This window comes from Xiphophorus maculatus, chromosome 6 (assembly GCF_002775205.1).
Source record: "Xiphophorus maculatus strain JP 163 A chromosome 6, X_maculatus-5.0-male, whole genome shotgun sequence".
NCBI lineage: Eukaryota > Metazoa > Chordata > Actinopteri > Cyprinodontiformes > Poeciliidae > Xiphophorus > Xiphophorus maculatus.
In genome coordinates, this window is record NC_036448.1 from 22821489 (window position 1) to 22847132 (window position 25644).

A 25644-nucleotide genomic window follows, 5' to 3' on the forward strand; every position below is an offset into this window, starting at 1 on the left:
CACAGTAAAATATGCAATGAACAGATTCCCACTTATTAAATGTGTAAAACACAAATACTCCCACCATTTTTAGTATTAAAAAAAGGACTAAAAATGTACTTCATTTTCAATTTAATCAAAGCACCAAAAAAAGAAAAACCTGTGCCACATTTTTCCCTAAAATTAAATTGGAATAGTCAAACCTTTAAAAGAAAATCACAAATCTGCGCTGGCAGAGGAAATATACGTCAGTGCGTCCGTGCTATCGTATAAAAACTAAAAGCTTTTACCTGTGACATTATTCCTGATGGCTCTAAATCAGGTCGGCCATTTTCAGTTTTTTTTTTCTGAAAAAAAATCTGGATTCGGATGAACGTGTGAATTCAAGGATAAGTGTGGCTCGTGTTTTGTTTACTTAAGTATGAATCGGCATTAGAGTAACGGACTTGAACGTAAAATAATACAATAAAACAGAATTACGGGTCATATTTAGGTAAGAAAATACAACTACAACCTTATTTTAAGGGTAAAGTTCTAGGATATTTAGCATCCCTCAAATTACATGAAAAACATAGGAAAATATGCTACACAAAAATAAGTGGCTTAATTAAAAAATAAAACTGAGGCACAATCTCTTTTCAGTGGGTAAAAAAATGTAATTTAATAAAAACCTCTATTCAGTCAGAAGGTGATATTAATTTGGAATATTTTCACTTTAAGAACATATTAAAAACTCTCCTGCTTGTTTTTCTTTTTCAAAGTATTTAGAAATTTAAGATAAACATAACTGCAGGTCTTTTTAGTAAAACAAAATTTGCTCTGGCAAGAAAAGCATGTGCTCACCTATAAAATCAGGTGATTTTTGGTATACAGGTAACTAAAGATTAACAGACTAGGCATTAAAAAAATACATCTTTAGTCAAAATAGAAATGGTTTAAAAACTCCAATACTAGGCCCCAATTATGTAACTAATAGAAATAAGAAATTAAAAATCCACTGGCAACAGTAGATTCTTTAAGAAATTATGAATATTTGTAAATGTTTTGTATTTCATAAATGCAGAATATCCATGAGAATAATTAAACTAAGAACCTCCAGTTTAGAAGAAGATAGTCAATATTAACCTGATTTATTTGATGCTATTTTTCAATAAGGTTCCCCTTGAGGGATTTTACCTGATACCATGTATTTTTAATAAATTTTGCACTAATTTTGTACAACTAAGTAAAAAAAAGGAATAATATGGCTTCCTATAATAATTAGGTGTAAAAATGGCTATAAATAAGTAGTAGTATATCATTAAGACATACTGAGTAAATGTAAGAACCAAGCTTGGACCTAAACAAGTATATGAACATTTTATTTACACAATATGCTTTGAATTAAACACGACAGCAACTTTCTCTCAGAGTACCATTAGTAATATCTACAGGTCTGCTCTGACACCGAATCCCGGTCCTGGAGGCGGTTCTGTCAGGGAGGTCAATCCGCCTGCCGGTTCACAAGAGAAACGGCCACTCCTACAAAACAATAAAAACAAAACAGGAAGGCGTAAAAGATGGAAAAGCAGATGTTATTATCAATCTGATGTTGGTTGCGCGTACCTTGGTCCAGGTGGTGGGACTTGTCCAGCCTTCAGTTCGTCGATAATTTGCTCGATATCTTTTGGTGTGAGGTCCTCCTGAGGGACAAATAAAGCATTTAGTGATGTGGATTCAGAGTTTGGAATAAGACTGGTTTCAGTTTTAAATATATTTAAAAATACAGTTAGTTTAAGGCCAGAAGCAGTAGATGCCATTTTCAACTGACATGCTCAAAACCACAAAATGTTATTAATATATTAATAATAGTAATAAATAATATTATTTAAAATAGTTAACAATAATTAATGATTGGTTATATTATTGTGAATATTATTTATTGGGATTTATAAAGTACTTTTGAATTTGAAATATGGAAGATGCTTTTTTTTTTTCTTGCGATATAGGAAAGGACCAACATTTCGATTTTTTATTTTCTGACAGAAGTAGGGCTGGACGATATGGCTGAAAAACCTATCACAATATAATAATAATCATCATAATCATTATTACAATACATTTAATTTGTATAGCACTTTTCTAAACACAAAGATTTTTTTACAGGAAAAGTGTTTCATATAATTCAATATCAATAATTACTGATTAGTTTTTTGTTTAAATATTTTAAATATTACCAAACTGATGGCATGACCTTTCCTGTTTTATCCAGTTTTCACTCTGCTGCTCTTGTATTTTTATTATTTTTCAGCAGATATGAGGCACAGTGGCAAACTCTGAAACTGCTGCTGTGTCAGTTATTGGGCATGTTGTTACTAGGTAACCAAAGAGTGAGTGAGTTGCTATGCAACCAAGGAGTGAGTGAGTTAGTTGATTCTACTCAGTTGCTTAGCTGGCTGGGAGAAGCTAAAGTCTTTCCTCTGCCTACATCTCCCAAAATGCAGTTTGATTCTGGATCAGATAATAATCTTTATTCTATCAGATGTATTATCTACTGATATTGATCAATATATGTTATTGATTTATTGTCCAGCCATACCCTGTAGTGTATATTGCGATATGAAAAAATTATATCCAGGTTATGCTGCCATCTTGTAGGCAATTAACCTCCTTTTGTGTATTTGAGAGTTATTCTCTGCGATTTTGATGTATTTGCCGTATATTGTATAGCTCTAATAGACTTTAAGAGTGCATTCACACCAGCCATGTTTAGTCCGCTTTAATTAAACTCCAGTTCATTTGTCTAGAAAATTTGGTTAATTTGGGAAACTGGTTCGCCTACAAACCTAGGTCTGTAGTTGATGTGAACTCTGGTGAACGCCAAGCAAACCAGAGACGACGCTTAAAGCAGGAAATTCACTAAAGAGCAATGGCATTATGGGTAAATACAACCAAAATAAGCATGTGAATCTAGAGCTTGTGGGAGAAATGGCTCGTGATTTTTTTACCTACACAAAACAGAAATCCTGCAATCACTAAAATCTGACACTATTCAATTTTTGTTTACACTTCATGAAGAAGAATGTTACGCTCATGTCTTCTTCAGAGGTGTTTATGTTGTTTCCTTCAGTGGTATTGGTGCAGCGCCACCACAGGTGAGGAGGGGAACAGGTTTTGGTGTTCAGTTGACACTGCAGTGTGAAAGCGAACTGCACCCTTCAGCGTGTTTATATGCCATCCTCAATGATGTATAAACATTTTTGGTTGAGGCAAAATTGGTTGATCTAATATTATTTCGAAGGAAAGTTAATTGTTTGCTTACATCCAATGTCGACTAAAACTTGTGTAATAAAAATCACTATTAATTTCTGAGGTTTTTGACTTCTGCCTCAAACTCTGTAGCTAATTTTAAGTTTGCAGCCCCTTTTCCTACTGGTAAATAACAGCTGAATTATTTAGAAAACATGGTACGAGTAGACTGTAGCACACCTGAGCTTCACTCGGTAAAGCAGTGCTGATAGCTGCAGTCTCTGCAGGCGTTCCTTACCAACTTACTCCAGGTTTTAATCTAATTTTGTTAATTTTGTTAAGCGCGCCATCTGCGCGGAGCAGTCGAGCACTCACATAATAGTTGTCATTTATCTGGACCATTGGGGCGTTCACACAGGCGCCCAGGCATTCCACCTCTAACAGAGTGAACATCTTGTCTGCAGTGGTTTCTCCAACCTTGATACCTGTGGAGAACATAAGGAGAGAAACATGAACTGATGCAGCAACATTTGACAGTAAAGTATTTAATATCTCCTTGACTGCAAGTAAAAAAATGTTAGTATTGCCTTCTAAATGTCTGCATCTCCATATTGTTTGTTGATACTGGGGAAATATTATGAAAAATTCACTTTTTGAACGTTTTTATTCTCCCATTTGGTTCTCTGCTGCTTCTTAAAGCAGCCCTGTCGCTTAATAATAAGTTAAAAAACAGAGCCATTTTTTGGCAATAAATTGATGCTTTTTGGTGTCTGAAAAACGTGCCATTTCAAAAACCACCTAATTAAGGATTTTTTTTTATTGTCATACTACCTTTGCATGTTTGTAGTACAAAATTTGGACTCAAAATTCGGTCCCAGATTGATAAATAAACAAATAATAAAGTAATTTATGTGACGTATAGATATGTAATTAAAAAAGTGTTACCGTTGCTAGGTAACGGCCTTGTGCAGTTACCTAGCAACCAACGCAAAGCTCCAGCACGTTTGATGAGTTGGTTTTATCGCAGTACAATGGCTGCTGGAAAAGACAAGTCTTTTGTTGTCAACTTGCCATCCAAAAACCACTTGCCGCAGTCTTGTTGGTTGTGCAGGGGGCTCTACTAATGCTTTTCAAAGAAGAACGGTTGGATAATTGTGCATCTGTCTGCAGCCATTTTCATGTGCGAGTGTAAATGTTGAGTTGGGGGGCGTGGCCAGCAAGAGATTATTAGGATTTAAAGTGACAAGACGCCCAGAGCAGCTCAAAATAGGCAGAACTAGCCAGACTAAAATCCTTATATAAGAATGATTTTGTGCAAAAAATATATAATGAACATGTTTTGTATCGCCCACAGACCTATCCTAACCTGTAGTATAATAGGTCACCTTTAATACAGTTTAAACCTGTATATTTACATGTTTGTACTAACTGTTTATTCAATTTATAAGTGATTAAAAATTTCTACAGTCACCTGCGTTTCATGTCTTTATTGGTTCATTTATCAACCTTAAAATGTAAAATCCCTCTCTTACCCAGCTTGTTCTGGATGGCCTCCAGGATGCTGTCGGAGTTGCAGAGCATGCAGGGGGTTGTCGTGCAGATCTGAATGAAGTATTTTCCCACAGGTTTACGCAGAAACATGGTATAAAATGTCGCAACTTCATACACTCGCATCGGGGCGACGCCCAGCACCTCAGCCACCTGGAAAAAAAAGATAATAATAATAATTACAAACGTTCATATGGAGCAAAAGCTGAAGTAGAAGCATCCATTCAGTCTTTTAAAGTGGTGAAATTTAGCTGTTTAACGACAGTGGATATTTATGCATGAATTAATATCTGAATGTGCAACAAAATCAGTAATTTTAGGAACAAAAAAACACTGCATCATCCTAGATCAGGGGTCTCAAACTCCAGGCCTCGAGGGCCGCAGTCCTGCAGTTTTTACATGTGCCACAGGTACAAAACACTGGAATGAAATGACTTAATTACCTCCTCCTTGTGTAGATCAGTTTTCCAGAGCCTTAACGATCTAATTATTCTGTTCAGGTGTGATGCAGCAGAGGCACATCTAAAAGTTGCAGGACTGCGGCCCTCGAGGACTGGAGTTTGAGACCCCTGTCCTAGATGGACTGGCCAATGTAATTATTCAATTTAAAAAGAATCAAAACACTAAAACCTGCATTTCTTATTATAGCTCTATTTAAAATCATTCGCTGGCCAAAGTTATTAAGAGGATTGTTTCTAATTTATAAAAAAAATTCAGAAAATTTCGCAGTTTTTGCGTCGAATTACTAGATTTCTCACAAGACGTCAAATCTTCCACATTTTACATTATCAGGGCAAATATGTTATTTAAATTACACAACAATAAGTAGATTTTATAAAATGAGAACATGAAACTCTATAAATCCAGTTGTTTTCTTGACATTTTGCCACTTAAAATAAAAACTCATCAGAATCTGTATCGGCAAACATCAAATTGTATCAAGTGGATTTTCTTTTTGGCTCAGAAACTATGAAAAACCCAAAGCAAATGCTTCGCTGTTGGTGAAATTTCAAGCACCTTTCTTTTCTTTAAATCAATGATTCTTTCAATCAGATGATCAGAATCTTTTTCTTTAAATCAATGATTCTTTCAATCAGATGATCAGAATCTTTACTCAGAGGCCTAAAGAGACGACAAAGTCGGTTTATTTGTGTTGTTTCTGCTAATTTCGGTACATTACAAAGCGGAGCGAGTTTGAAAGAGGCTTTAGAGAAATTACTGTGCCTTGTTCATGGCAGAGATGGGGAGCCATCCATGTTGCCTTTGGGCCAAATCCAAGACCGGGATGGTGGCGGCTTGCTTGTGTCCTTCGGGATACATCGAGAGGATCGCATCAATCCTCTGCAAGAAAAAACAGGATCTTTAATAACACTGTTTTGTTGTTTTTCTTACGCAACTTTATAACCAAAAAATCAAATTATTTAAATATTTCTTAGAAAAGCAGATATAAATGCACCTCATTTTCAAAGAAGTTTTATTTTTTAACTATTCAAGCAATTCTTTAACAAGCAGCTCTATAGAAAAATAAAAGTTACACCACAAAAATGATTGCCAACAAAATGTAAGAATATAGAGCCGGGCGATAAATTGATTTCATCGGTTGACCCAACTTTTTGTTTCTTTGGAAAATCTTCGCTTTTTTTCACAATGGACTCGTGCAGGTTAGAGTGATGTTGCCGCGCCCAGGGCGGCCATCTTGTTTCACAAGCTTTTTTACAGATTTTTTTTATTTGGAATCTCAATTCAAGTCAACGCTATGAAGGAATAAAGGCTTAAACTTCTTTTTTAATTATGAGAATAAAATCATAAAATTACATAATATAAAGTCTTGTCTTCAACATTAAAGTTGAAATAATACGAAAATAAAGTCAGAATTTTATGAGAACTCATACACAAAAAATTAAAATTTAAGTTATACTTTGATATAGGTTCTACAAATAATACTTCATAAAAATCAGCAATAAATTATAAACAGTAGTAGGACTTTGACATGACCGTGCAAATAATTATATCTATTTCAAAGAAAGATTTACACAAACTGGGCTGATAGCTAACGTTTTTTCTCATTGAAACAACTTTCTCGTAATTTTAAGACGTTTTCTTTTCTAGTAGAATTGTGTCTTTTTTTGTGCTATAACTATATTATTGTAAGTAAACAAAAATTTTGGTAGCCTGGCTTTTATTTTGCACTGTACAACTTGAGAGAAACTAAAGCTACATTTTGAAAACGTTTTCTGTAAGTTAATTTTGTAGGGGGAAAAAAACTAATTGATTAAAATTGGAAATTAGATTTCATACTGTCTTGATCTTGTGAGTTATTAATGCTTGCAATCATTCAGGGCAAAATGTATGTTTTTTAGACATTTATTTTCTTTTTATTAGGTTTTTATTTGGCAGCAAGGAAGAGATGCATGAGGAAAGAAAACAAAAAAATCTACATTTGTTATTTCTAATGAATGTTCTGCTTGTGCTGAATAAATAAACAATAGACATTAGATCTGATATGAAAAAATCTAAGATTTTATTTTTATGATATAACGCCGGCCCTTTAAGAACATTTGTTATTGTCAGGAGTTAGTTGCTTTTTTTCCTCCTAGGATCTGTAAAAACATGTATATAAAACCTCTGGGGAGCAGATCAGACTTCAGAACCCGTTCTTACCTTTTTGTTTTCTGCTGTGAACTCAAACGGAGTGTCAGGGTTGTTGTCAGGCGTGTCTCTGTGCTGAAGCAACAACAAAAAATGTAGAACCCACACTGGGTTATAAAGAGTGCATGCAGTCTCCACCAAATATATAAAAACAACAAAATTCTGGAGAAAAAAAAAATCACCCGAAAAGGTCCAAATTTATTACATTAAAAAGCTGATGCAGAACAGTTACTTTAATGTTTAAATAGTTTGTTTATAAAAGATTAACCAGGAGGGCGCCATGAAAGCCCACAGAGGAAACAGGTGTTTTTCCTCCAACCACAGAAAGAAGGAGATGAATAACAGGCAATTATTTCTGCTACTGCACACACTGCCCCCTTGTGAGCAGCAAATGCCCCTTTGTGCAACTTTAAAAAATGTTAATAAAAAGAAGAGTCTTGGCTGGTTTTCGTTGTTGAAATGTCTATCAACAAGAGAAATACACAAAGATACGAGTTTCGAGATGGTTGTGATGTTTGTCTGAGCGCCCAACAGGTAATAAAGGTTATTCCCTGGATAAAAAGGGAACAATCGGAAAAATAAGCGCTCCTGGGATTAATCTAGTAGAAACATGGAGCAGAGTGAGGCGGGGGTCATAATTTCTTTGCACTGTTATTGGCTGATGAATTTGGAAGAATTAATATAATGTAATCTTCAGAGTAGTTCACAAAATTCAACTTCATTTCTAAAAAAAATAAACAACGCAGGCGTTACATCTTTTTCTTTCTAAGATTGCACTGAATTTTGAACATCTTAGGAAAATAAACTGATCCAAAGATTAGATAATTGTTGAATCATCAGTGAGGTTGAATTCAGGAGAAGATCTGGTTAGAACAATCCTAAGAGAGCAGGTGAGTTTATTTAATATTGCTTTGTGTGTAATGAAAATAACTTAAGTTGCTCATGTTCAAAATTATACATTAATTTGACTTTTGTTTAAATGCTGTAAAGCTAAAGTGTCTCATGCTTACACTATTTTATGTTGGAAGTAAAAAAACTTTTGCACGTAGAACAATATCCAGATCATGTATAAGCCCAAGTAATTAATAAGTAAATTAAAAATGTGAAAAACAATACCTTGTTTGTTTATTTTCAATTCAAAAACAAATAAAACACTAGCCAACTTTTAATTTTTTTGTCTTTTGGCTGTCAATTGAAAATGGAAAGAAGGAATGATACACGGATTGAGACTTTACACCTTCCTTTTATTAAAGAAAAATGTCAGACTTTTTTTTTTGAATCTACAATAAATTTGTCTCTTTAAAATATTTCAAGTTCAAATTATTTTTTTCAAAAGTAAAAGAATGCACTACTTTTCATATTTTGAAATTTATTTAAAAATATTTTGGTTTGAGTACTTTCAACTTGGCAAATTTAGCCAGATAACACTGAGTATATAATGATAAAAATAACTGACTTGGGACCCTTTTTAAGATAATGTCCTGGATATTGATTTGAAACTGAAAAACTCACCACAAAGATGCCTCCAGCTCCAGCTCGTGCAGCAGATCGATGCAAACCTCTGACCTGCCTGGCCTGCAATGCAGAGTCAGACAGATGAAATATAAATCATTTTTAAAAATAACCTAACCTACAAAAATATATATGCTTAGTTAGCTGGATTAGTTACAATACCATTTACTGTCAAGTCTCATTTTTAAACGGATAATTTGGAAAATAAAAAAACTGTAAACATAAAGCACTACAAACACAGAACCACTATTTGCAGCAACATCTTTAAATATTTGGCTCAAATGTTTAGTTTGTACTTTATTTTAAAATGGAGTCTGCACACAAGTCCTGTTTCTATACAAAACTATATGATGAATTAAGCACATGAATACTATAGAGAATAAAACAACATGCTGATTGTGTGAAAAAAAATTCAGCCTTAGGGTTAGATTGTAAAAGAAATGCTAAAAATGTAGCATATGTCCAAATATTATTCTGTAAGAACCTTAACCATCATAGCACATAAACAATAGCCGAAGTCACTCATTCAACCACTGGTAACATTTTAAATGATATATTATTTACTTACATTATTATATGAGGACGTTTCACATGGTAGCATAAAGCAATATTTAATATTTAAATGCGGATGGCACAGCTCTATTACATATACAGTCATATTTATTTGCTTTGACCTACAGTTGCGTAAATCAACACCAATCTCCTGTTCAGCTGTAAATCCGAAATAAATCACACAAATCATTAACGTATCGATTCTGTCTGCAAAGATGTACGTTTGGAGTAATTATGCCTTCATACAGTCTTGTTTGTCATGTTATCAAATTTTAAATATCTGATAGTTTGATGCTAAGCTACATGGTACTGTCACTGTTATCAAACGTTGCTTAGCCTAGCTTATCGTAGCCTAGCCTAGCCTAGTAGTCCGGGCTACATGTCCTTGTGAAGAGTCACAGCACTTCCTCTCCAATCTGCCGAGCAAACAGTTTCTGATTGAGATAGTTAATATTTGCGGGAAAACCATAAACTTACCGCCTGTGAAACAGTAGATCGAACTGCAGAAGATAAAAACATCCTGAAGCTTCGAGTTCGTGTTAGCAGCAGTAGGACGGGACAGCAGCGGCGGACAGCAACACCGGCGCTCGATTAGTACGGTCTGACGTCATACGCTGCGTTTCTCAATTTCTGTGTAAATCAATCCCAGATTGACCTCAAACTGTTAAGACAACCGCTTATTTTAAATTTTAGTTTTGTAAAGTGCCTTGAAATAAAAAATTTTATGAATTGGCACTATATACATACACTGATTGAATTTAATTTAATCAAGTGGCATCTTTTCTAAGAATGAAGTATAATGTGTTAAAATATTATTACTACAGTTTAATACATAATTTATCCAATAGTTTTACTTTCTGAAGCTGAATTTAGCAGCTTATTTATACAATCACATGTAAGGCAATTGTAAATCATCTCAAAAGAATGTTAAAAACAAAAAAATTGACATTTTATATTTAAAATGAACGCATTGTAAACACAAAACCAGGGATGTCCCAAGACTGATTGCCTGTGGCCCTTGACTTACATTTCAAGAATGAGACAAATTTGTCCTCTACCTCCTCAAAACTGCTTGGAATTATTTTATTAAACTTGGCTAAATACAACAAGTTTTTTTTTTCAAAGAATGAGCCACTGACATCCTTATTTTATTGCTCAGAAACAACGTTTTGTTCTATTTTTTTCCAATTGATACCAAAAAAACAAATTAATTTATTTTAATAAGGCAAACCTGCAAAACCCTATTTAAGTTTTGGGTCTATAATAATTTACACGTCCATTTCCAACAACAAATCTGACTACTTTATTTGTATAACTAAAGTGTCACATGCTTAATCGCTCAATGGCTTATCACTGCGGTCTTCAAACCTTCTGCCTCGGGGGCCAAAACCCACAAATTTTTGGGGGGGCAAAATATTAAGTACATTTAAAATGTAAAGATGTTGGGGAATTTTCCCCCTCTGTTTTTTAGCTTTACTTGCTTGATAATAAACTTTTTTTCTGAAATCTATGAATCCTTAAAGATCCTAAACTTAATCACTGCAAAACACTAAATTTTACCAAGTATTTCTGATATAGTTTGTGATGTAAATATTTTTTATACACTTAAAATTATGCAAATCTAACTTACAAGTAACATTTCAAGAAAATATAAGAGTTCGGTTTAAATCAATAATTCCTTAATATTGATTTTTTTTTAAAGTACTTGTTCCTTTGGCAGATTATTTCACTTACAAAAATAAATTTTTCATCCACCCATCCATCCATTTTCTAACACCCTGCCAATGGAACTGGTACCTTTTCACCAAAATTAAAGAATTATTGACTCACAACAAGATCCTATATCTTGCTGAAAAGTTACGTGCAAGTTAGTACGCTTGAAAAAAGACAAAACTAATATATTTGCACTTGAAAGTAGACCAAAAATACATGGTAAGATTTTGTGTTTATTGTAGTGAAGAAAAACAAACTATTTCAAAATTTTAGGGTCAAGTTTTCTATTTGGTTGGGACAATTTGTACCAGTCCTGACTTGTGGTTAAGTCAAGACTCAAATCATTTCAAGAGCCACAAATGGCCCCCGGGCCACAGTTTGGACCCCCCCTGATATACCAGTAAACAGCTGCTGCTTCCTGTGTGTTTTTTCCTCATGAGTGCGCATTACCGTCCCTCTGAAAACAAACATCAGCCTGAATCCACAGCATTCATCATGCAGCATACCACGCCTCCCTCCTCCTCCTTCTTTTTCTCCTCAGCCAGCCTTTGGCTTGGAAACATAATGTGATCAGCATGCCAGTGGAGGCCCATCCAACCAAAAAGTGGGAGTGCTCCATCCCGCGAGCCGATTGGCTGCCCTGACACTAAGCAGATTGAGGGAGCAGTCTGCAGATCCGGGATTAGAGGTGGGTCTTTATGCATGCTGAATTGTGTTGCTTCATTGCAAGAGGCCTTGTTCTCACTTCACCCTGCAGGATTCACCAGAAAAGACTCAACATTAAAGACTCAACTTGTCTGCCTCATAATGGTTGTTCCTGAATCTCAAGGAGAATTGTATCACCCTCCTCCTGACCTACAGAGGGATGCACATGTGCCTGATTTCAGCTCCTATGTGGGAATGTACAAGAAGTCTCTGGAGAATCCAGAAGGTAGGTTAGACTCCCCACTTCTCTCGGCCTCTAAATCCCAAACCGTTTCAGGCTGAGGATGATTTACCTGGGATGAGGATGATTTAACAAACACTCAAGAACCAAATAACCTTAAATCGACCCTTAATAACACAACATGGAGATGAAAATATTAGTCTCTTAACTAGAGTACTCATAAGTTATACTCAATTAAGATTAGCATTAGTTCAAAATATTTTTACTCAAGTAAAAGTAAAAAGTAGCTGTCCAAAAAAATTACTCAAGAGTAAAAACGTATTTGGTAAAAAGTCTACTCAAGTACTGATCAAATTATCAATCATTTCATATTTAAAAATTACTCCATCAGATGGACCAATTAAGTCAAGTGGACATTTTTTTATCTTAAGGAAAAAATGACTGAATGAATTCATTTAAGTAAATAAAATTTTCCAAATCAGTTTTTTTTCATTAAAATAACTTATGAAGTTACAGGTGTGTGTCTGAGTCTGGTGGATTTTTGGTTAAAAAATATTTGTTTTTCATTCAGTGGGTAGAGAACCTGGAAATTTTAGTCACGAGTAGCCAGATAATAAAATTACTCCACTACAAGTAAAAAGTACACCATAATAAAAATACTCCTAAAGGTACAGCATTTCAAAAAAAGTTACTTAAGTAAATGTAATTGAGTAAATGTAACTAGTTACTTCCCAACTCTGCTCTTAACTCTTATTGTTGTCTTCTTTGTTCATTCTAATGAGAAGTGATTTGTAAATGTGACGGGTCACAACAAAACCATGAACAAGTTGACTAGAAGTGTTTAAAGTTATGTACAGATTCTGAAAATTTGGAGTCCAAACTTTCCAATTATGTCAAACACACGTAAATCAAAAAAGAAATCTTGTGTGCATTAATTTTTTATTTGTTATTTAGAAGCATAATAAAAGAAAAATAAACTTTTCGTTGCTTTGGCACAAACAAATATCATCTTCTGCACCATTAAATATAAAAAAAATATCCACCCATTTCTATCAACTGTATTTATTTGCTGGTTAAGTCATTTTAATTAAATAGACATAACAATAACTACTGATGTGTGATCAGAGCATTATAAACAATCAAAGTCGTAAAAACAAAGACCAGTTCTCGCCAACTGAAGACACGTTAACGGCAGAGCCGTTCAAAAGAATCGAATTGTTAGCTAAATACACATTTATACTCTCAGAAGGTATAACTTAGCTTCATCCGATCATTTCAGTTGTTTTCTCTTCGGTTTTTCTTTTGAGTGCCCCGCTTTTAAGCCACTTATTATTATTTTAAACAATCCTCTGGTAAGCTAGCTGTAGTGTCGCACTTTGAGCTGACGTCACGGTAAAATAAACGGCCGTTTACATGCAGTACCTCGACGACCACTAGGGGGCACCCGCGGACCACCGCAGTTTCAAAAAGGCTGCTGTATTTTAATACATTTCACCCTAAAACGAGTCTTAAAATGTGAATTTATTTCAGCGTTCTGGAAGGAGGTTGCAGATGAGTTCTTCTGGAAGAAACCAGCCACCGGTCCAATGCTTCAGTACAACTTTGACGTGACAAAGGGCAACATATTCGTCAAATGCATGGAAGGAGCCAAAACCAACATGTGCTATAATGTCTTGGACAGACATGTGAGGGAGGGGAACCTCGGCGAAAAGGTCGCCTATTACTGGTAAGCAAAAACTAAAAAACAAACAACCAGGGTAAAAAATACAAAGGTACCGGTACTGATTTGAACTTTGTCAGGTATTCCAGTCAAAACCAACTGCTGCCAACTACACTGTACAAATCCCACTTAGCAGCAGCAGGAATGTCAGGGCCTCAGTTTCAGGGTTATAACAGTTTTAGGTTTTCCATTATAGTTTAGCTTTATTTCATTGTCACTTTCTGTGTAATTTAATTCATTTTAATTAGTGTTTAGAGTGTGCTTGCTTGTTTTTATTAGTTAAATATTCTTTATATTGACAATAAATTATTGCGATCAACGATAATATTGATGTTTTGAGACTATTTTCAAGTAATATAATGGTAATAATATAACAACGCAAGGACACATTCTCAAAAATTAATTAACTTTAGATTCTAATTAATATTTAACACTGGAACTGGAAGACATTTTAATCATCAAAAATAAACAAAACAACAAACAAAATGAATTAGAAAATGACTGTACACAAAATTGTCCGTCAAATAAAGGCGAGGCCAAAGCACCAGACTGAAGACTTTTGTTATCCAGTTTTTGGTAGAAAAAGAAAAACAATAAATAATTAAAATAAAATTAAGTTTGTTTTAATGTATCATGTGATTAATTGAATTATTGCATATTTCAACCGGAAACTGAACTATTATTTAGTTTTAGTTTAGCGTTTATTATCTGTGTTGGTAGTTTTAATTCTTTCATACTTTGGTTAATTTTTAGATGCAGAAGTCAAAAAGTAAAAGTTATGTGATTAATCACACACCGGGAACAAACACTCAACAGTATATATATATTTTTTTTAAAATTATGCAATTATTGTTGAACAACCAACTGACTCTGGCATTTTCTCCCAACTTTTGCTACCGCCATTTTGCAGACTAGCGTAGCGTAGCCGCCAGCAGTAATTTGCCGATTTCTGACGTAAACTGCTCGTGTGTGTAAAAGAGAAATAGAATCATAAACATAAAAACTAAAGATATTATATCTACAATTTCAGTAAGTTTTGGTTTTATAAACACTCAGTATTGTTATAGTTAATGTTTTTCCCCATTGATTACAATTAACAAAATTGTTTTCTCAATTTCAGTTTTTGTTATTTTGTTAGTTGTAGTTGCTTAGTTATCCCACTTTACATCCTTTTCAGCTTATTTCTGCCTGCTGTACTTTCTATTGTTTCTGCAACAATACATGAAGGCAGATATTTGCTTTGTCAACTGCAGAAGCTTTTGCAAACAAGAAGCAGTTGCTCTACTAGCTCAGCAGCATAGGGGTTCAGTGGAACATGGCCATACTGCCGATCATCCAAGCATTTTAAAACTGTTTGCAGCAAATAAACAAAACACACACATTATATGTGTTGGCTGCAAAAACACTTTTCCTGCACGGTTTTTAAAGAGGTATAACGGTTGCCCTGATGGTTTGTTTTGACCATCATCTAAACTGTTGTGACTAAAGGTTGGATTTTAAAACAGCATGACGACAGAAAGTATTTAAATATCTGATTAAGGGTTTAATCAGACAAAACAAAACAACAAAGGAAAGTGCAGAAATGTGCAGGATGACGTTTAGCTGAAAATATTCCAGACACTAAGTATTTTAACTCTTTCACAGCTACTGTACCTTTAATCACATGAACAAAACATTTCATACGCAGATAAAATGAAGTAAATTTAATTCATAAATAAATAAATTTACAACTTAGCTCTTGCTGTCTACTTGGCTATCTAGCTGCATATCTAGCTAACTAGAGAGCTAAATAGATAGCATGCTAACTTGGTAGCCACCTAAATAGCTAATTATCAGTTTAGCTTGCTACATAGAGCCGACTAGCTAGACATTAGCTTAGGTGGCTAGCTGTATGGTTAGGCAAGCTACATATAGACATCTATTGAAATGGGGACCAAGCTAATTACAGCACAGCTAGCTAGAGACTTTTTAACTTATTTATTAAGCATATTTATTAACATTTATAGTCTTAAATATTAGTAAAAGGTAGCAAACGCTAACATGTTAAACCAACTTACATTAAGCTATATTATCATGACAAAATTGCTATAATTTGTGCAATTTAATATCAATAGCAAGCACAAATATATATTGCAAGAAAATGAGATTGAAGCAGAACAACAAATGACAAAATGGTGCACAATTCACTACATTCACTCACAAATTTGGTTATTCAGATGAAAGCAATATTTTAATGCAAAAAGAGTGTTTGAAGAACGTTATGGAGGGACAACAATTGTTAAAGGATAAAAAGAATGGGTCAAATAAATAATGTCATCATTTTTGTTGTTTAACAGTAACACACTAACTGGGCTGCTGAAAATATTTAAATATCTGCTTTTATTTTACTGTAAAGTCAGAAAGTTTGAGACTTAAGACATGTTACATTTGCCATCCCATCACTGATTGCTCATTTATTCCATTATAATTTTCAGTCTGATTCCACAGGGTTTTGCAGCGCTCTGTCCTACAGTAGCGTCTTACTATGAATCTGTCTGCTGCTTTGCCAGGCACAATGACAAGTGGTTTTATAAATAGCTGTTCTGACAAACATCCAAGCCAAATATAGACTTAGTAACAACTGGACCTCATTGACTCCACTATGAACTCCAGAGCTCTCACAATGCTGGACCGTACTGCGTCACCATTTTGGCAATTTACCTCTTTTATGTGCACTAATGCAGTTTTCTGACTAATAGACGTCTCCCTCTCTGGTTCAGTCAATATAATAAAAACTCTAGGTTTTCAATGAGTATTCAGAGTAAATCACACATTATTTTTGTCAGCACACAGGATCTTTAGAATGCTACATGAATGAAATACAGAAATAATCGTTTTGTTGTTTTTACAGGGAGGGGAACTCACCTGAACATCACACGACTATCACCTACGGACAGATGCTGAGTAGCGTCTGCCGCTGTGCCAATGTGCTCAAGAGAATGGGTGAGAAAGTCACCTGAGTAACTGAAAATTACAAATTCTATATAATATTTAATATACAATATTGAATTTCTGACAGCTTCAATGTAAAAAAGCTCACTTTTTGAATGTAACCTTAAAGTAACATTAAACTAATTTACATTTTTGTTGATTTTACTCTGCTTCCTCTTGCTATTTGCTAGCTGGAACACCAGTTAGGCATTATTTAGGCTATCTAAATAATGTATATAGATACTAAGTGTCTTAAGTCAAAGGCCTTTTCAGAATAGAATATTTTTTAATTAAATTGAATTTAACTAACAATGTAAATATGCTTCTAACTTTCTAACTACCTAAGTAATGAGATAGCTAGCTAGCTAATTACAAAGCTTGCAAATCATTAGCTATATAGCTAGGTATACAGCTAATAACAATAATAAAGCTAATTACATTGAGTAATTAGCAATCTATCCATCTCATTACTTAAATAGCTAAGTACTTAGCTTGCTAGCTTTACACGTACGTAGAGTGATACTATATATAGGTAGCTAGCTATATAGCCAATAAAATAGCAAACTAAACATAGAGCTAGGTAAATGCCAAGCTAAATTGCTGGCTATCAACATTACCAATAAAACATCCACACGTTAAAATAAATTTTATAGCGTAAAGAATATAAATATATCTATGGACAGATCTACCTAGTTTTAATGTAGTTAGCTGTCTACCTAGCTTAATCTGTAGCTAGGTGGATAGCTAGCTAAACTACAGACCATCAACAGTAGCTATAAACTGTCTGCATATGTTATGTTATGATTAATTTTATAACGCAAAGAAATGAGACCAAAATAACTTTTGAAATATTTTTTCACATTTAATGACATAAATATGATGTATTACTAAACTGATAAATCTGTGAGGGGAATAATGTAAAAAAGATAAAAAACCAAAAACCGTTTGCCATGTGATCCAATTCTGGCATTCAGTTTTCTTGGTTAGAAGTAAATCAACAGCCCAGATCTCAACTATTCGTTCACATATTAAGCTGCAGTTATAATTCAGCCTTAGCTGAACTGTTCCTCTGACAGATGTTGTTTTTAAATTTAATCCTTCAAACTTAAATAAACGGTTTCTGTGTTTGCTTAACCAGGAGTGAGAAAGGGAGACAGAGTGTCCATCTACCTTCCCATGATCCCAGAGCTCGTCTACACCATGCTGGCATGTGCACGGATAGGAGCCGTCCACTCTGTGGTGGTGAGCATGGGCGCCTGCTCAGGTTGTAAAACGAGCAAGAAAATGTGGAAAAATACACACAAACCTCCTCTTCTGGCTGGGTGTATGCTGATTAAAAAGGCTATTCTAACCGTTCTTTGCTAGATTTTGTCCTAGAAGAGTCCAGGCGATGCCGTAATTACCAGTGTAGAGAAGCAACAGATTTCAGTTGGGTGTAAAACTGTGGCGCGGTGAAAGGTTTTCTATAGTTTCATATTGATTTATGGTGAATGAGATTCATTTAACACTTAGAAAACAAACTCAGACTCTGGTAGAGTTACGTTTCCTGTGCATGACTGAAAACTATTGGAGAAGACTGGGGCCACTGAAAAAAAGAAAGAAAAAACTGATTTTAATCACATAGTTCAGAGAATTTTGACTTTAATTTCAGTATTTTGATTTAAAAATCTCAATTCTGATTATGATTCCCAGAATTTTGACATTAAAGTCAGAATGCTGCTTTTTTTCCTCAGAATTCTGAAATTAACGTAGAAATTCTGAAACTAATTTTATTCTGATTTCAATTTGAAAATCATGACTAATTTCAGAAATCTGACATTGACGTTGCCTGTCATGATAAATTTTGCTGAACAATAAATTTTTCCAAAACTTATTGCAATAATCAATAATATTGCTGTTTTTGCGGTAATACAATCGTAATGTTGGCAAAATAATGCAAGAACACATGCTTAAAAATCAATAAACTTTAAAATATAATTAACATTTAACACTAGAACTGGGAGATATTTTAAATAAACAAAATAAACAGACCAAACAACAAATTATGAAGTTTCTGTAAACAAAATTATCATTCAAAAAAAGGCTAGTTGATAACAAAATAGCAGACTGAAGACGTTTGTTGTCTAATTTTTGGTAGAAAAAAAAAGAGAAAAACAATAAATCATGCAAAATGATAGAGTTTATTTTAATTGATTAATTGATTTATTGCAACAGGCCTAGTTGGGTAAAAACACAAAACTGGGGGAGCAAAAACAAACTCCACTTGCTCTATTGTTAATTATGATTTGAACAACAAATTAAAAATCAGTTTTTCTTCTTGTAAAAATCACTGTTCCCACCTCCTGTGAGAATCCAAATATACCTTTATGGTCTCATTTGGTTTCCTAAAGAAATCTCTGCTCCACTCCCACATGATAAGTTGATGCTGTCCTCATTTATACAAACAACCATGTTGCAAGTTGCTGCTCTGACCCCATTTCCACAGAGAAACCCTCCGTTTCTGTCAGCGCAGACTGCCGCACTCCAGCAGTTATCAGCTGTTTTCTGTGTGAATGCTGACAACTGACAACACCTGCACTCAGTAAATGGGTCAGACACGACTGGCTGCTTCCAGCTTGGGAAAGCTATTTTAGCGGTTTAACCTTCCCCGTCCACGCGTAGGTTAGCGGCTGTTAAAAATAAACGCAACCCTCCAAGGTGAACTCTGCGTGACCAACGGAGGCCTGATTTTGGCAAACTGTTGGACTTTCTCAAAGGTTTGAGCCAATATAATTTATTATTATTGTTCTGGTTGGGATTGTTGCTGATCAATATGAATAATCATGAAGATATTCAGACTCAGGCAAGTAAACGCAGCGACATTCTGCTGAGTCCAGAGTCTGTCGTGACCTGAAGCGTTGCCATCCCTGCTGAAACTTTACACTCCATGAACTGTTAACCTTGGCCTGAGAACAAGATGGCAGCCGTCTAAAAGAGCAGTTAACGGACGGACGGCTCATTATGTAAGATTAGACAAGGTTATTCAGCTATAAATTGGAATAAGAGAATGCCATGTCTTCTCTTATATATACAGTACATATACAGTATATATATATATATACATATTATTTCAAAAATAAATTATTCACGATTAATCGCGATAAATCATTCCAGAATTATTATTGTCATTCCACAATGATAAACTATCATTATGGAATGATAAACATGGTTATCATTTTTGAAGGATGGGACAGCCCATTTTTGAACGACAATTTTGTTTGCAGAGGCTTCATAATTAATTTACTGTTGTTTATGCTGTATTGTTTATTTATTTTGGATATTTAAAATGTATTCCAGTTCCAGTTTAACTCTAATGTCTATTAGAATTAAGAGTTTATTGATCTCTGAGAAGGTGGTTGCATTATGATTATGCCATTAGCATTATAATTTGTTTGAAAATGGGTTCAAAACTACAATATCAGTTTATTGCATTAACTTCTGGGGCAATTTTTTTTTCTACTAAAATTTGTTATCGTGACTCGCCTATTGACGATTGTTTAAAAACCCCCAAAAATGATTAATCGCGATAAATCATTCTAGTATTATTATTATTCTTCTGTTCAGTTTGCAGGATTCTCCTCAGATTCTCTGTGTGAGAGAATAATGGATGCCCAGAGCAGCGTTCTGGTCACAGCAGGTACGGCAGGCTACAATCACGCTGCAGCAACCCGCAGGCTGCGAAACGATACTCATCTGTTTAGTTTCACACCTCATCATATGCTGCACATCCCTCACCCACAGATGGTGTTTACAGAGGAGACAAACTGATCAACCTGAAGCAGATCTCCGATGAAGCGCTGGAGAAGAGCAGGGAGAAGTAGGTTTCCCAGTTCCCAGCAACCAGTCGTATTTACATAAGCCGCTGCTGGTAATGGGACGTAGAGTGCAGTCAGCTGCTATCAGAGTGGCTGCAAACAACAGACCGCCAGGGTTTTAGATTACTAGGTTGCCGGGCAACATGGAGCACTTAAATCCATCAGGAAAAGCCCGAGCTGCTCGTCTCCAATGGGAACAAGCACCAGAGAGGGATGTGAGCGAAAAGGCAGAGCATGCTGGGAAGGGTTATCAACCAAGGGACACAAAGAGTCACAGGTGCAGATGTGGGTTTGAGACAAAAGACTGGAACAAAACACCGACATGAATCAGATGAAAATACGACTTCGAGGCGAGATTTCACTTTCTAATCAACTGTGTGTTGCATGTCGTGCATTTTATTTGTCAATATTACAGCTACGACTAATGATTATTTTAGTTATCGATTAATCCATCTTTTATACTGAAGAAATGAATTTGATCTGAATTTATTTTTGTATCATTTCCACTTTATTCTTGCCTTACTTTATTCTCATAACATTCTAACATTATTGTTGTATTCTATATTATTTATATTTTGTGAGCGTGGCCCTACTAATCCGTCGTAGCTGGATTATACGTCAATAGGAGATTTTTTATTTATTTTAATTTTTACAAAAGCTGAACCAGGTTAAAACTACGCTACTTCCAAAGTCCCAACAATCATCTACAAGGTGAAATTCCTCATAAATGATCAGAGCCATCGTGGATATAAATGAAACTGAAAGCAGAAATTATCTGATAAATCAAAATGAAACTGAATCTGCAAGATGTTAAAATCTTTGAAAGCAAAGCTGCTCGTTTACTCACATCATTTTTCTTTTCTTAAATTTTCCTCACAGAGGGTCGTCTAGCATCAGCAAGTGCCTGGTTATAAAGCATCAAGCACTCAGGATGAAAACAGGAGCTTCATGCAACAAATTACAGGTCAGCATGTTTGAGTTTGCAGCTTTACTCTTTAAAATTGAGCCACCAGGAAACATAAGTGACATTTAGGTTTTCTGTGTACAACCCATGTGAAAAACATCATTTAATCTCATTTTACATTTATTAGCATGACATATTTCTCTCACAATAAGAAAAGAAAAAATAATTACAAGTCATATTACGAGAACAAAATGTTTCAAGAATAAAGCTGTATAAGAATAAAGTTGAAATAATACAAGAATAAAGTCATAATATTACAACTATTCTGGTAATATTTCGACTTTATTCTCAAAATAAGACTATTTTTACATTACAATTTTATTCTTGTATTATTCCTATTTTATTCTTATAATATTATGACAACTTTATGCTCGTACAACTTTATTCGTGTAATATTGTGACTTTATTTTCATAAATACTACTTTAGTCTCTTAATTGTATTTTATTTTTCTTAGTGTGGCCCTAATACCGTGTCACACCCATTCATTTCCTCAAAACCATTAAATCTCCCAGAAAAAACTTTAAAAATAATTTCTAGCCATTTGTGGCTGCGTGTTGTGAAGCCTAATCAATTGAAAACATTGCAAGTTCAATAAACAAGAGCGCACTACAACACCAGCTTATCGGCCATGTTTGTTCACACAAACAAGGAATTTGACTTTGGCTTTAGACGCTTTAAGCGCACAGACATTTTGAGATTAACAGAAAAACTTCAGAGAAGGATAACAATATGGATGCAAGTTGATGAATTTAAATGTCGAGCAGGTTTTTGTTTTGTGAGTCCAGACTCCGTGGGACTCAGAGCGGGACGAGTGGTGGGACGAGGCGATGAGCGACTCCTCTGAGGACTGTGAGCCTGAATGGCTGGACGCCGAAGATCCGCTCTTCATCCTCTACACCAGCGGCTCCACCGGCAAACCTAAAGTAATGGATCTCGCCAAAGTATCTTTCCACAGTTTGTCGAACTAAAATCAGAGCTTAAATGGGAGCTATTACGCGAAAACACTGCTTCTAAAAACAGTCCCAGCGCTTTAAGAAAAAAACAATCCACACATTTTTTGGCAATAAATAAGTTAATTATTTTTTGACGGTTTCAAAAACCTCAAGAATGTAACGTCACCTAGCAACCCCAGCAAAGCCCAGCCTGTTACCTAGCAACCAAAGCTCCAGCACGTTCGGTCATCTGGTTTTACCGATGTATGTGCTGTACAATGGCTGCTGGAAAAACAAGCGTTTTGCAGTTGACTTGCTGTTCAGAAACTAGCATAACGATTTTTGTTGGTTGTGCAGGAGGTTTTACTTCTGCTTTTCAAAGATGGACGGCTATATAATTGCGCATCTGTTGGCAACTATTTTCATGTGTGAGTGTAAACGTTGAGTTAGCAGCAGATAATTTGGATTTAAAGTGACAAGAGACAGCTCAATTTGAAAGGAGTTCAAATTATGCAGAACTGACCAGACTAAAATTTTATTAGCAAAAAATAATTTTGTGCAAAAAATTTAATTAACGTGTTTAGTATAGCCCATATACTGTACCTGTTCAAGGTCACCTTTAACATTCTTGGAAAGGTGAAGTAAAGTGAGAAATGGTTCTCCTTTTTACCCTTAAAATCAGAAAATGCAAAGCATTTGTATTGAACTAAGTAATCCTCTACAGAAGAGAAACTTTTATATCAAACTTGGTGATATAATTAATCTGCATTATGTAACAACACCTTATATATACAGCTCTGGAAAAAATGAAGAGCCCACTGCACTGAACCCCATTGAAAACCTCCTGGTTATTCCACCAAATATTGATTTCTGAACTCTTCCTGAGTTAAAACATTAGTGTTGTTGTTTCTAAATGAATATGAACTTGTTTTCTTTGCCTTATTTGAGGTCACTGCATCTTTTTTATTATTTTGACCATTTCTCATTTTCTGTAAATAAAAACAACATTTTTGCTTGGAATTTCAGAGACATGTTGTCAGTAGTTCATAGAATAAAAGAACAATATTCATTTTACTCAAACATATACCTATAAGAAGTAAAATCAGATAAACTGAATTTTAAGCGGTCTCTCGTTTTTTTTACAGAGTTTTTATTAGCTTTTAGATTTATGTATGGATTGATGAACATAACTGTATGCTTTTGTATGACTTGAACATGATTTTCTGGGGTGGCCAGCATTTTCCAAGGAGGGGTTATGTCCCCCCGTAACCCATCCTTTGGCGCCGCCACTGGATTTACAACAGATTAAATTATGTGCAGTGGTTCTCATGTAGATGTAGATCCCACTTTTATTTTTGCAGATTATTTTTGCATGATTTTACCTTCACCACCACTACTTTATGTTAGTTTATCCTGCAAAATACAAGTACAAAATAAAATCACATTTCTGGGTGAAAAGTGGCCAGATTTTGGGGTGTGAAGACTTTTCCAGGACAATACAGAAAACCTTGATCAGCCTCTCTTTTCTAATTCAGACTACCTCTTTAATCACAACAGGGTGTCGTCCACACCGTCGCCGGGTATCTGCTCTACACCTTCCTCACCTTCAAGTGCGTTTTTGATTATCACCATGACGACGTGTACTGGTGCACAGCAGACATCGGCTGGATCACGGGTCACTCATACATAACCTACGGCCCTCTTGCAAACGGCGCCACCAGCGTTCTCGTGAGTAAACGTCAGAACTTCGCCCCGACTCCGGAGTTTCCGCTCCCTACGGTCTAAATGTTGTCGTGTGATTCCAGTTTGAGGGAATCCCAGTCCACCCGCATGTCGGCCGGTTCTGGGAGATCATAGAGAAGTACAAGGTGACCAAGTTTTACACGGCTCCCACCGCCATCCGCCTGCTGATGAAGTACGGACAAGAACCGCTGCAGAAGTCAGTTGCTGCTGTTTAATGTATCCCTTTTTATGGAACGGATTAAAAATGTATTCACTAAATATTAAATTGTTGTATTTTTTGTTGATTTGTTGGTTTATTTACTTTACTTCATAATTTTAAAACTTTTATTCTTCATTTTTTGGGTTATTTTCTAACCTTGCGATAATAATCAGATCATAATCTTGTTTTTCTCTGCTCTGAATACAAACCACTTGTTAAGAGTTTTATTTAATTTCCCTTAGGAATCAATAAAGTATTTTTGAATTAGATTTTTTTAAATTAGATATAAAATTTCCATTTTCTGTTTATTGTTAAATAACTTTTTCATCTTCATAGCAATTAGTTTTATGCATTTGTCTTTTTTTTACTTTATAATATTGAATTCATCTCATTTGTCCATTTTTCATAATTTCTAGTTTATAATTTCACTTTTTATAGTAATTTTCAATTTCTATTTTCTGCTAATTTCTTAATTTATTTCATAATTAATTTTATTTTTTTATCGACCAGCAGCATTTGTCATCGTGACAGGCGGACGATTGAATAATATTACATATTGAGTAGATATAACCAATGTCAGTTTTTTTTAGGTTTTTCTTTATGTTTCCAGGTACGACCTCTCCTCCCTGAGGATTCTGGGTACTGTAGGCGAGCCGATTAATCCCGAGGCGTGGCTGTGGTACTACAAGACGGTCGGTCAGAGCCGATGCCCCGTGGTCGACACGTTCTGGCAGACGGAGACGGTGAGAGAATCGCACTGCAGCGGATAACCAGAACTAGATTTCTACTGTTGCTGAATATTTTGGTGCCATATTTTCATTCTCCATTCAGTTTCCACTCTTCGTGTTGATGCTTATTACGTTATCTTTGGTGTTTGGACTGTTAAATTAAGATTCACATAGCCTGGATTCCCACCAACTGTGATTCGATATGTCGTGGTCATTGTTAGATTATGTGTGTGTCGATGTGTTAGTGATGTTTTGTTGTTTTTAAATCTTCTGCAGGGAGGTCATGTTTTGACACCTCTACCTGCTGCCACGCCTCTGAAACCAGGATCAGCTGTAAGTGACACGACTTACTCTGATAAGTTCAAGTAAAATCAAAATGTTTAAAAGAAACAGACAGAATATTACGACAATAATAAGTGCTTCCATAGCTGTTGCTAAATCCAACATATGGCAGATATTTATGTTT

General features: G+C 34.9%; 2 protein-coding genes across 4 annotated transcripts in view; one reads left to right on the plus strand and one right to left on the minus strand.

Annotated features, from left to right (window-relative positions):
- The window catches only part of LOC102226141 (acetyl-coenzyme A synthetase, cytoplasmic-like), a 33639-nt gene that overhangs the window by 2051 nt on the left and 5944 nt on the right, over positions 1-25644 (plus strand). Inside the window, exons 2-14 of one of the 3 annotated variants that reach the window (XM_023335526.1) lie at positions 11723-11869; positions 11939-12112; positions 13598-13793; positions 16678-16769; positions 17896-17999; positions 20361-20433; positions 20538-20613; positions 21491-21575; positions 22362-22499; positions 24066-24236; positions 24314-24447; positions 25061-25193; positions 25455-25511. In XM_023335526.1, coding sequence (XP_023191294.1) covers positions 11989-12112; positions 13598-13793; positions 16678-16769; positions 17896-17999; positions 20361-20433; positions 20538-20613; positions 21491-21575; positions 22362-22499; positions 24066-24236; positions 24314-24447; positions 25061-25193; positions 25455-25511 — 1383 coding nt within the window. In that variant the 5' untranslated portion in view covers positions 11723-11869; positions 11939-11988. The other 2 variants (XM_023335525.1, XM_005801970.3) reach the window with 2 other exon arrangements.
- Positions 1323-10071, minus strand: ndufv2 (NADH:ubiquinone oxidoreductase core subunit V2). Its single transcript, XM_005801969.3, has 8 exons — positions 9946-10071; positions 8917-8979; positions 7417-7479; positions 5980-6096; positions 4740-4908; positions 3583-3692; positions 1585-1661; positions 1323-1500 (listed from the first exon to the last, which is right to left on the minus strand). Exons 1-8 carry the CDS (start codon positions 9985-9987, stop codon positions 1407-1409), a joined length of 735 nt encoding a protein of 244 aa, XP_005802026.1. The 5' UTR covers positions 9988-10071; the 3' UTR covers positions 1323-1406.

Coding starts and splice junctions, on each gene's coding strand:
- ndufv2 (XM_005801969.3), bottom strand. CDS start 9,987: ATGTTTTTATCTTCTGCAGTTCGATCTACTGTTTCACAGGCG. Junction 7,480..8,916: donor GAGCTGGAGGCATCTTTGTG/GTGAGTTTTTCA, acceptor TTGTTGCTTCAG/CACAGAGACACGCCTGACAA. Junction 6,097..7,416: donor TCACAGCAGAAAACAAAAAG/GTAAGAACGGGT, acceptor TTTTTCTTGCAG/AGGATTGATGCGATCCTCTC.